The sequence below is a fragment of the Salmo trutta genome, chromosome 13, assembly GCF_901001165.1.
Source record: "Salmo trutta chromosome 13, fSalTru1.1, whole genome shotgun sequence".
NCBI classification, from domain to species: Eukaryota; Metazoa; Chordata; class Actinopteri; order Salmoniformes; family Salmonidae; genus Salmo; species Salmo trutta.
Genome location: NC_042969.1, coordinates 87,057,101 through 87,070,291, shown reverse-complemented (window position 1 = coordinate 87,070,291; position 13,191 = coordinate 87,057,101). Strand labels below are relative to the sequence as shown.

Genomic DNA, 13,191 nt, shown 5'->3' with positions numbered 1-13,191 from the left:
TACTACGTTAATCCACATTACTCTACATTACCCTACCTTTTTGTATTGTATTTATTATGGATCCCCATTAGTTCCAGCCAAGGCAGCAGCTACTCTTCCTGGGGTTTATTATGGATCCCCATTAGTTCCTGCCAAGGCAGCAGCTACTCTTCCTGGGGTTTATTAGGGATCCCCATTAGTTCCTGTCAAGGCAGCAGCTACTCTTCCTGGGGTTTATTATGCATCCCCATTAGTTCCTGCCAAGGCAGCAGCTACTCTTCCTGGGGTTTATTATGGATCCCCATTAGTTCCTGCCAAGAGAGCAGCTACTCTTCCTGGGGTTTATTAGGGATCCCCATTAGTTCCTGCCAAGGCAGCAGCTACTCTTCCTGGGGTTTATTATGCATCCCCATTAGTTCCTGCCAAGGCAGCAGCTACTCTTCCTGGGGTTTATTATGGATCCCCATTAGTTCCTGCCATGGCAGCAGCTACTCTTCCTGGGTTCTGGCAAAATTTAAGCAGTTATACATTTAAAAAAAAATACAATACATTCATAACAGTGTGTAACAGTAGGCCCCTACTTCACAACCACATATCTACAACACAAAATCCATGTGTACTTGTGTGTATGTTATCGTGTGTGTGTATACATGTGTCTGTGCCTATGTTTGTGTTGCTTCACAGTCCCCGCTGTTACATAAGGTATATTTTTATCTGTTTTTTAAAACATGATTCTACTGCTTGCGTCAGTTACTTGATGTGGAATAGAGTTCCATGTAGTCATGGCTCTCACAAATGCAAGTAGTGATGAAGTCAATCTCTCCTCCTTTTGAGCCAGGAAAGATTGACAATCATATTATTAATGTTAGCTCTCTGTGTACATCCAAGTCCCTCTGTGGCACCTGACCACACGACTTAACAGTAGTCCAGGTGCGACAAAACTAGAGCCTGTAGAACCTGCCATATTGATAGTGCTGTTAAGAAGGTAGAGCAGCGCTTTATTATAGACAGACTTCTCCCTATCTTAGCTACTGTTGTATCAATATGTTTTGACCATGACAGTTTACAATCCAGGGTTACTCCAAGCAGTTTAGTCTCCTCAACTTGCTCAATTTCCACATCATTTATTACAAGATTTAGTTGAGGTTTAGTGAAGGATTTGTCCCAAATTCAATGCTTTTCAATGCTATTTTTTTTATATTTAGGACTAACTTATTCCTTGCCACCCATTCTAAAACTAACTGCAGCCCTTTGTTAAGTGTTGCAGTCATTTCAGTCGCTGTAATAGCTGACGTGTATAGTGTTGAGTCATCCGCATACATAGACACTCTGGCTTTACTCAAAGCCAGTGGCATGTCATTAGTAAAGATTGAAAAGAGTAAGGGGCCTAAACAGCTGCCCTGGGGAATGCCTGATTCTAACTGGATTATATGTGATAGGCTTCCATTAAAGAACACCCTCTGTGTTCTGTTAGACAGGTAACTCTTTAACCACATTATAGCAGGGGGTGTAAAGCCATAACACAAACGTTTTTCCAGCAGGAGACTATGATCAATAATATGAAAAGCCGCACTGAAGTCTAACAAAACAGCCTCCACAATCTTTTTATCAATTTCTCTCAGCCAATCATTAGTCATTGTGTGAGTGCTGTGCTTGTTAAATGTCCTTCCCTATAACTGTGCTGAAAGTCTGTTGTCAATTTGTTTACTGTGAAATAGCATTGTTTCTGGTCAAACACAATTTTTTCCCAAACTTTACAAAGGGTTGGTAACAGGCTGATTGGTCGGCTATTTGAGCCAGTAAAGGGGGCTTTACAATTCTTAGGTAGCGAAATGACTTTAGCTTCCCTCCAGGCCTGAGGGCACACGCTCTGTAGTAAGCTTAAATTGAAAATATGGCAAATAGGAGTGGCAATATCGTCCGCTATTATCCTCAGTAATGTTCCATACAAGTTGTCAGACCCCGGTGGCTTGTCATTGTTGATAGACAGCAAAAAAAATTCACCTCTTCCACACTCACTTCACGGAATTCAGAATTACAACGCTTGTCTTTCATCATTTGGACAGATATACTTGGGTGTGTTGTGTCAGCGTTTGTTGCTGGCATGTCATACCTAAGTTTGCTAATCTTTCCAATTTGCTAAATCATTAAAGTAGTTGTCAATATCAGTGTGTTTTGTGAAGAAAGAGCCATCTGATTCATTACATTTACGTCATTTAGCAGACGCTCTTATCCAGAGCGACTTACAGTAGTGAATGCACACATTTCATTTTTGTTTTTCTGTACTGGTCCCCCGTGGGAATCGAACCCACAACCCTGGCGTTGCAAACACCATGCTGTACCAACTGAGCCACACGGGACCACATTACCCTGATTCAATGAATGATGGAGCTGGGTTAGCCCTTTTTTTCACAGCGTTACATTGGAGTTGCTCCAAAGCTTTTTTACTATCATTCTTTATGTGATTTATCTTTGTTTCATAGTGTAGTTTCTTCTTCTTTTTAATCAGTTTAGTCACATGATTTCTCAATTTGCGGTATGTTTGCCAATCGGTTGTGCAGCCAGATTTATTTACCATTTCTTTTGCCTCATCGCTCTCAACCATACAATTTGTAAATTCCTCACAGTACATGTTTATATGTTAAACCACATTACTCTACATTACCCTACATTACAGTACATTATACTACATTAATCCACATTACTCTACATTATACTACATTGCTCTACATTATACTACATTACTCTACATCATACTACATTATACTATGTTAATTCACATTACTCTACATTATACTACATTACCCTATATTACAATACATTATGCTACATTACTCTACATTATACTACATTGCTCCACATTACAGTACATCATACTACATTACTCTACATTATACGACATTGCTCTACATTATACTACATTGCTCTACATTACAGTATATTATACTACATTACTCTGCATTACACTACATTACTCTACATTACTCTACATCATTCTACATCATACTACATTACTCTACATTATACTACTTTACTCTACATTATACTACATTACTCTACATCATACTACATTACTCTACATTATACTACATCACGCTACATTATACTACATTACTCTACAGTATACTACATTACGCTACATTATGCTACATTACTCTACATTATACTACATTACTCTACATTATACTACATTATACTACATTACTCTACATCATACTACATTACTCTACATCATGCTACATTACTCTACATTATACTACATTATGCTACATTATACTACATTATGCTACATTACGCTACATTATACTACATTATACTACATTACTCTACATTATACTACATCACTCTACAGTATAGTACATTACTCTACATGACAGTATATTATACTACATTACTCTACATTACAGTATATTATACTACATTACTCTACATTACACTACATCATACTACATTACTCTACATCATACTGCATTATGCTACATAATACTACATTACGCTACATTATACTACATTACTCTATATTATACTACATTACGCTACATTATACAACATTACGCTACTTTATACTACTCTATACTACTTTATACTACATTACTCTACATTACTCTACATTAGGTATTCCCAAACTGGGGTATGTGCAATGCCGCCGAGGGTAAAATAAAATGTGATTCACATTTAAAAAAAAATGTGTAGAGCAAAATAACAACACATTGTCAAATACAGGTAGCCTAGTTAAATAATTAACATCCAATCACATTAACCGCTAATGGTCTGTATGTAGCCAAATGTAGCTGCTCATTCCGTTTGCTCCAAAATTGATAAATGGTTCAAAAAAAAGTAAGGCCCGCGTCCATAGAGACACATACCAGCTCTACTGGTAGTACTGCTACTACCAGCAGTACTACACCTGCACCTGTCGACGACACAAGTTGTTCTGCTTCCATGAGCACATCCAATACTAGCATCAGAGTAATTCTACATTTTGTTGTTAGCCCAGCTAGCATGGACACTGACAGTTGTGAATCTGATGCAGCCGAAGAGCTACTGCCCCCCTTTACCCGGGAAAGTATCGAACGACAGACAGGGACGCTGGACCGTCGAAGAGGCGTAAATATGATGAGAACTACATTCATTTGGGGTTCACTTATATTAGGAGTAGTGTCTTTCCTCAGCCACAGTGTGTTATATGTGCAAAAGTACTATATCTGTCACGTTCACTGTCCTCAAACTCCCTGTCATATATCAGCCAAGGCGCAGCGTGCCGGTAATTCCACATTCTTTATTGGAGAAAACCGAACAAAACAATAAACAGAAAGAAACGTGACATAACTGTGGCGCACAGAAAACACTCACAGAAATAATAATTACCCACAAACACAGGTGGGGAAAAGGCTGCCTAAGTATGGTTCCCAATCAGAGACAACGATAGACAGCTGCCTCTGATTGGAAACCATACTCGGCCAAAACAAAGAAATATAATGACATAGAATGCCCACCCTGTGTCACACCCTGTGTCACGTCCTGACCAGTATAAGGGGTTATTTGTCATTGTAGTTTGGTCAGGGCGTGGCAGGGGGTGTTTGTTTTGTGTGTTTCGGTGTTTTTGGTTTAGATTCTATATTTTCTATTTCTATGTGTATATCTAGTTTTCTATTTCTATGTTGGGTTTTTGGCAAGGACCTCCAATTAGAGGCAGCTGGTTGTCGTTGTCTCTAATTGGATGCCATATTTAGTTGGGTTTGTTTTCACTTGTGTTTTGTGGGTGGTTATTTTCTGTATAGCCTGGGAGCCTTATGGAACTGTTATCGTCGTTTGTTTATTTTGTTTTGAGTGTTCTTTAAATAAATTAAGAAGATGAGCACTTTACCCGCTGCGCCTTGGTCCAATCCTTACGACGCCTATGACACCCAACAAAACAGAGAAAAACGGCTTTCTCAGGTCAGGGCGTGACAATATCACAGCTCGATGAAACTGACATTTAGAAACAAAATATGCCAATTTGAAAAATAAGCCACGGGAGTTTTTTGAGCGAGATTAAAGAAGACTTTCGAGTAGTAAGACATGTATAAAAGCAACAGATACCATTAATGAGAACGGACTAGAAGCGTCTTATATGGTGAGCTACCGAGTGGCTAGGACAGGCAAGCCCCATACTATTGTGGAGGACTTCATTCTTCCTGCTGCCGGGGGAAAAGGCGAGAAAAGAATATACGGACAATGACTTCATCAAACAACACTGTTTCACGATGCATCAGTGATATGGCAGGAGATTTTTTGAAACAATTACTGCTTCGCATACCAGTGAATTCTATGTGTTACAGCTCGATGGAAATGGAAATGCCTTGGCAGCAACAACTTGAAAGACGTTTTGGACACTACAGTGAAAATGGTTAACTTTGTTAAAGCAAGGCCCTGAACTCTCGTGTATTTCCTGCATTTTGCAATGATATGGGCAGCGACCATGTAACACTTTTATCAAGGGGCAAAGTATTGACACGTTTTTTTACATTGAGAGACGAGCTTAAAGTTTTCTTTACTGACCATAATTTTCACTTGTCTGACCGCTTGCAGGATGACGGGTTTCTCACATGACTGACCTATCTGGGTGATGTTTTTTCTCAACTGAATGATCTGAATCTAGGATTACAGGGACTCTCCACAACTATATTCAATGTGCGGGACAAAATTGAGCTCTTCTCTGTCTTCATTAACAAGGACAACACACAGGCCTTTCCATCATTGTATGATTTTTTTGTGTGCAAAGGAACTCAAGCTTACGGACAATGTCAAATGTGATATAGTGAAGGACCTGAGTGAGTTGGGTGCGCAATTACGCAGGTACTTTCCCGAAACAGCTGACACAAACAACTGGATTCATTATCCCTTTCTTGCCCATGCCCTGAAAATGTTATTGATGCAGAGTTATGTGCATCCTTTCAAGCACACCCTTCTCATTAACCTGTGGTGAGTTATTCACAATTTTCGATGAACAAATAAGGTTTTATATGTAAGATAGTTAAATAAAGAGCAACATTATTATTATTATATTATTATTAGTGCCCTGGTCCTATAAGAGCTCTTTGTCACTTCCCACGAGCCGGGTTGTGACAAAAACTCCCACTCATTCATATGTTTAATAAATGTATCGTATAGGGTGTGTGTGTGGCAGGCTTACCAATGATGGCAAAAAACAACATTTGAGAGCACGCTGACCCTGGTGCTAGAGGGGGTACAGCTGGAGGTTGAATGTTTGAAGGGGTGAGCTGACCCTGGTGCTAGAGGGGGTACAGCTGGAGGTTGAATGTTTCAAGGGGTGCGCTGACCCTGGTGCTAGAGGGGGTACAGCTGGAGGTTGAATGTTTGAAGGGGTGCGGGGCTATAAACTGTTTGGGAACCACTGCTCTACATCATACTACATTATACTACATTACTCTACATTATACTACATTACTCTACATTATACTACATTACTCTACATCATACTACATTATACTACATTACACTACATCATACTACATTATACTACATTGCTCTACATTGTACTACAGTTCTATTCATTATACTACATTACTCTACATTATACAACATTACTCTACATTACTCTACATTATACTACATTACTCTACATTCTACTACATTACTCTACATTATACAACATTACTCTACATTACTCTACATCATTCTATATTATTCTACATTCTCTACATTATACTACATTGCTCTACATTATACTACATTACCCTACACTCTACATTAAACTACATTACTCTACATCGTACTACATTATACTACATTACTCTATATTATTCAACAGTATACCACATTACTCTACATTATACTACATTACTTTACATTATACTACATTACTCTACATTATACTACATTACTCTACATTATACTACATTACTGTACATTCTACTACATTACTCTACATCATACCACATTATACTGAATTACTCTACATTATACTACATTACTCGACAGCATACTACATTATACTACATTACTCTACATTATACTACATTCTTCTACATCATACTACATTACTCTACATCATACCACATTATACTGAATTACTCTACATTATACTACATTACTCGACAGCATACTACATTATACTACATTACTCTACATTATACTACATTCTTCTACATCATACTACATTACTCTACATCACTCTACATTATACTACATCACTCTACATTATACTACATTACTCTACATCATACTACATTATACTACATTACTCTACATCATACTACATTATACTACATTCTTCTACATCATACTACATTATACTACATTACTCTACATTATACAGTGTTAATCCACATTACTCTACATTATACTACATCACTCTACATTATACTACATTACTCTACATCATACTACATTATACTACATTACTCTACATTATACAGTGTTAATCCACATGACTCTACGTTACTAGGCCTGCTGTTTTTCTGGGTGGAGGAGGGTGTTTGTTTTGGGGGGGGTACAGTAATATCTTTTGCATCTTTCCTTCCAGATCTACTACCACGGGGAGCCTATCAGTGTCAACGTTCACGTCACAAACAACACCAACAAGACAGTGAAGAAAATGAAGATTTCAGGTGACTGCGACATACACATCAGTATCAAATTACTGGTAGTCATGTGTGTTTCTTTCAGAACGTTGATACGTTCTATAGATGTAGGATCTTTGACCTATATTGTCACAGCAAAAAAAATATATCCTGCAGCAACAGGATTTGAACGTTTAGTCCATAATGTTGTTTGAACGGTGGTTAACGTTATTAGCTGGCCAAAAGTAGGCTACATGAAAAGTGCAATACTGTTAATGTAACAATGTATTATTGTCAGTTTATTTTATGATTTCATGTAAATCATGAAGCTCATCTAAAATTTCCTGCAGTGCAACCAAAGAGTGATCAAATTAAGATACTACATCTGTAAGGATTGTAATTTCTATTCACAGTGCGTCAGTATGCAGATATCTGCCTATTCAACACAGCACAATACAGATGCCCGGTCGCTACAGAGGAGACAGAGTACGTTTCTTTACCTTCTTTACAATACAGAAATCTGACATGTAGGCCAGTCCAGTCTTCAATAACTAATCTGAAATCTGGATATAGCGATACAATACTATCGTCATAGTGTTTCTTAGGATTGAGACATTGCTGGATGGTACGCCTGGTTAACCGTCATAAACACAAATTGAGACTATAAGTCAATTAAAAAACAGGCCAAGCATTAGTCATGATCACAGATAAGAACCATCTTCATGTACAGTACGTCAACCTCATGTAACTGATCTGGTGTTATTGATTACAATTGATTATCGTTTTTTCCAGTGACGTGGTGGCTCCAAGTTCAACGTTTTGTAAAGTCTACACCCTCACCCCCTTCCTCAACAACAACCGGGAGAAGCGTGGTCTGGCATTGGACGGGAAACTGAAACACGAGGACACAAACCTGGCTTCTAGTACATTGTGAGTACAATATGTTAAGCTATTTTATACAATGCTGTGCCATGCTATAATATACTATGCTATACTATTTTATTGTATGCTATTTTATACTATATTATATTATGTTATACTATACTATGCGATACTATACTATTCTAAACTATGTTATACTAAAGTATGGTATACTATACTATGCTATACTATACTATGGTATACTATACTATTCGAAACTATGCTATACTATGTTATACTATACTATGGTATACTATACTATTATAAACTATGTTATACTATACTATGTTATACCACACTATGTTATACTATAATATTCAAACCCATGGTATACTAAATTATGTTATACTATACTATTCTAAACTATGTTATACTGTAATATTGTAAACTATGTTATACTATACTATTCTAAACTATGTTATACTATACTATGTTATACTGTAATATTCTAAACTATGTTATACTATACTATGTTATACTATACTATGGTATACTATACTATGGTACACTAGCTATACTATACTATTCTAAACTATGTTATACTACACTATGGTATACTATAATATTCTAAACCATGTTATACTGAATTATGTTATACAATACTATGCTATACTATACTATTCTAAACTATGTTATACCGCACTATGTTATACTGTAATATTCTAAACCATGGTATACTAAATTATGTTATACTATGCTATGATATACTATAGTATGTTATACTATACTATTCTAAACTATACTATGCTATGTTATACTATAATATTCTAAACTATGTTATACCATACCATACTATGTTATACTATGCTATTCTATACTATGTTATACTATACTATTCTATTCTAAACTATGTTATACTATACTGTTATACTATTCTATTCTATACTATGTTATACTATACTATTCTATACTATGTTATACTATACTATTCTATTCTATACCTGAGTGACTATTGGCAACTATTGGCAATATAGTATACTGGCAATATACTGGCAACTATTGGCAATATAGTGACTACCTGAGTGACTATTGGCAACGTCGGTCTCGGAATTAACACACACTATTACCGAGCTAGCTAGCTAGCCAGCTGAAGAATTCCGTCAGCCACTCGTGGGCTACTCCTGAGCTAGCCAGCTGAAGTGTCTCCTGGGCTACAACTCACCTATCCTGACCCGTTTTACTGCCGATGCGGAGCCCCATTGGGTCTTCACGACTGGATCACCGACGTTATCTGCCCGAGGGAGTTGTCCAACTGGCCCCTCCGTCGCGACGTAACCTGATCGCCCATCTCCGGCCAGCTAATCGTTAGCTGTCTTTTCGGCTGCGATCTGAATAGGTCTGTCGGACACCTTTCTTGGGCCACTATAACTAACTATTTTGCCAACTTGGACAGGTCCCCCCTTCCACACGGAACCCCACTAACCCACAGACGGAAACGCACGAGGCGGCTAAAAACAGACCTCCCTCCCATCTTCCACCAGCTTGCTACCTATGGCCCGGCTAGCTGTCTGATTCTCACTGGACCCTCTGATCACTCGGCTAAGCATGCCTCTCCTTAATGTCAATATGCCTTGTCCATTGCTGTTCTGGTTAGTGTTTATTGGCTTATTTCACTGTAGAGTCTCTAGCCCTGCTCATTATACCTTATCCAACCTCTCAGTTCCTCCACCCACACATGCTATGACATCTTCTGGTTTCAATGATATTTCTAGAGACAATATCTCTCTCATAATCACTAAATGCCTAGGTTTACCTCCTCTGTACTCACATCCCACCATACCTTTGTCTGTACATTATACCTTGAAGCTATTTTATCGCCCCCAGATACCTGCTCCTTTTTCTCTCTATTCTGGACGTCACAGACGACCAATTCTTATAGCTTTTAGCCGTACCCTCATACTTATCCTTCTCTGCTCCGCTGGGGATGTAGAGGTGAATCCAGGCCCTTCAGTGCCTGGCTCCACACCTACTCCCCAGGCGCTCTCTTTTGATGACTTCTGTAACCGTAATAGCCTTGGTTTCATGCATGTTAACATTAGAAGCCTCCTCCCTAAGTTTGTTTTATTCACTGCTTTAGCACACTCTGCCAACCCGGATGTCCTAGCTGTGTCTGAATCTTGGCTTAGGAAGTCCACCAAAAACTGTGAAATCTTCATCCCTAACTACAACGTTTTCAGACAAGATAGAACGACCAAAGGGGGCGGTGTTGCAATCTACTGCAGAGATAGCTTGCAGAGTTCTGTCCTGCTATCCAGGTCTGTACCCAAACAATTTGAACTTCTACTTTTAAAAATCCACCTCTCCAAAAACAAGTCTCTCACCGTTGCCGCCTGCTATAGACCCCCCTCGGCCCCTAGCTGTGCTCTGGACACCATATGTGAACTGATTGCCCCCCATCTATCTTCAGAGCTCGTGCTACTAGGCGACCTAAACTGGGACATGCTTAACACCCCAGCCATTCTACAATCCAAGCTTGATGCCCTCAATCTCACACAAATTATTAATGAACCCACCAGGTACAACCCCAAAGCCGCAAACACTGGCACCCTCATAGATATCATCCTAACCAATGTGCCCTCTAATTACACCTCTGCTGTTTTCAACCAAGATCTCAGCGATCACTGCCTCATTGCCTGCACCCGTAATGGGTCAGCGGTCAAACGACCTCCACTCATCACTGTCAAACGCTCCCTGAAACATTTCAACGAGCAAGCCTTTCTAATCGACCTGGCCCTGGTATCCTGGAAGGATATTGACCTCATCCCGTCAGTAGAGGATGCCTGGTTATTTTTTAAAAATGCCTTCCTCTCCATCTTAAATAAGCATGCCCCTTTCAAGAAATTTAGAACCAGGAACAGATATAGCCCTTGGTTCTCCCCAGACCTGACTGCCCTTAACCAACACAAAAATATCCTGTGGCGTTCTGCATTAGCATCGAACTGCCCCCGCGATATGCAACTTTTTAGGGAAGTTAGAAACCAATACACACAGGCAGTTAGAAACGCCAAGGCTAGCTTTTTCAAACAGAAATTTGCTTCGTGCAACTCCAACTCTAAAAAGTTCTGGGACATTGTAAAGTCCATGGAGAATAAGAACACCTCCTCCCAACTGCCCACTGCACTGAGGATAGGAAACTCTGTCACCACCGATAAGCCCACTATAATTGAGAATTTCAATAAGCATTTTTCTACGGCTGGCCATGCTTTCCACCTAACTACCCCTACTGCATTCAACAGCACTGCACCCCCCACAGCTACTCGCCCAAGCCTCCCCCATTTCTCCTTCTCCCAAATCCATTCAGCTGATGTTCTGAAAGAGCTGCAAAATCTGGACCCCTACAAATCAGCTGGGCTTGACAATCTGGACCCTTTCTTTCTAAAATTATCTGCCGAAATTATTGCAACCCCTATTACTAGCCTGTTCAACCTCTCTTTCGTGTCGTCTGAGATTCCCATAGATTGGAAAGCAGCTGCTGTCATCCCCCTCTTCAAAGGAGGTGACACTCTTGACCCAAGTTGCTACAGACCTATATCCATCCTACCCTGCCTTTCTAAGGTCTTCGAAAGCCAAGTCAACAAACAGATTACCGACTATTTTGAATCCCACCGCACCCTCTCCGCTATGCAATCTGGTTTCAGAGCTGGTCATGGGTGCACCTCAGCCACGCTCAAGGTCCTAAACGACATCGTAACCGCCATCGATAAGAAACATTACTGTGCTGCCGTATTCATTGACCTGGCCAAAGCTTTTGACTCTGTTAATCACCACATCCTCATCGGCAGACTTAGTAGCCTTGGTTTCTCAAACGATTGCGTCGCCTGGTTCACCAACTACTTCTCTGACAGAGTTCAGTGTGTCAAATCGGAGGGCCTACTGTCTGGACCTCTGGCAGTCTCTATGGGGGTACCACAGGGTTCAATTCTTGGGCCAACTCTTTTCTCTGTATACATAAATGATGTCGCTCTTGCTGCTGGTGAATCTCTGATCCACCTCTACGCAGACGACACCATTCTGTATACTTCTGGCCCTTCTTTGGACACTGTGTTAACAACCCTCCAGACGAGCTTCAATGCCATTCAACTCTCCTTCCGTGGTCTCCAACTGCTCCTAAACACAAGTAAAACTAAATGCATGCTCTTCAACCGATCGCTGCCTGCACCTGCCCGCCCATCCAGCATAACTTCTCTGGACGGTTCTAACTTAGAATTTGTGGACAACTACAAATACCTAGGTGTCTGGTTAGACTGTAAACTCTCCTTCCAGACTCACATCAATCATCTCCAATCCAAAGTGAAATCTAGAATTGGCTTCCTATTTCGCAACAAAGCATCCTTCACTCATGCTGCCAAACATACCCTCGTAAAACTGACCATCCTACCAATCCTCGACTTCGGCGATGTCATTTACAAAATAGCCTCCAATACCCTACTCAACAAGCTGGATGCAGTCTATCACAGTGCCATCCGTTTTGTCACCAAAGCCCCATATACAACCCACCACTGCGACCTGTATGCTCTCGTTGGCTGGCCTTCACTTCATCATCGTCGCCAAACACATTGGCTCCAGGTCATCTACAAGACCCTGCTAGGTAAAGTCCCCCCTTATCTCCGCTCACTGGTCACCATAGCAGCACCCACCTGTAGCACGCGCTCCAGCAGGTATATCTCTCTGGTCACCCCTAAAGCCAACTCCTCCTTTGGTCGTCTCTCCTTCCAGTTCTCAGCTG

General features: G+C 40.0%; 1 protein-coding gene across 2 annotated transcripts in view; it reads left to right on the top strand.

The window, feature by feature from the left end:
• arrb1 (arrestin, beta 1) overlaps nt 1–13,191 on the top strand; it is a 54,750-nt gene that overhangs the window by 30,295 nt on the left and 11,264 nt on the right. For both annotated transcript variants that reach the window (XM_029773883.1, XM_029773882.1), the window contains exons 9-11: nt 7,508–7,592; nt 7,958–8,030; nt 8,337–8,474. In XM_029773883.1, the coding sequence (XP_029629743.1) occupies nt 7,508–7,592; nt 7,958–8,030; nt 8,337–8,474 (296 nt within the window). The remainder of the gene's footprint in view (nt 1–7,507; nt 7,593–7,957; nt 8,031–8,336; nt 8,475–13,191) is intronic.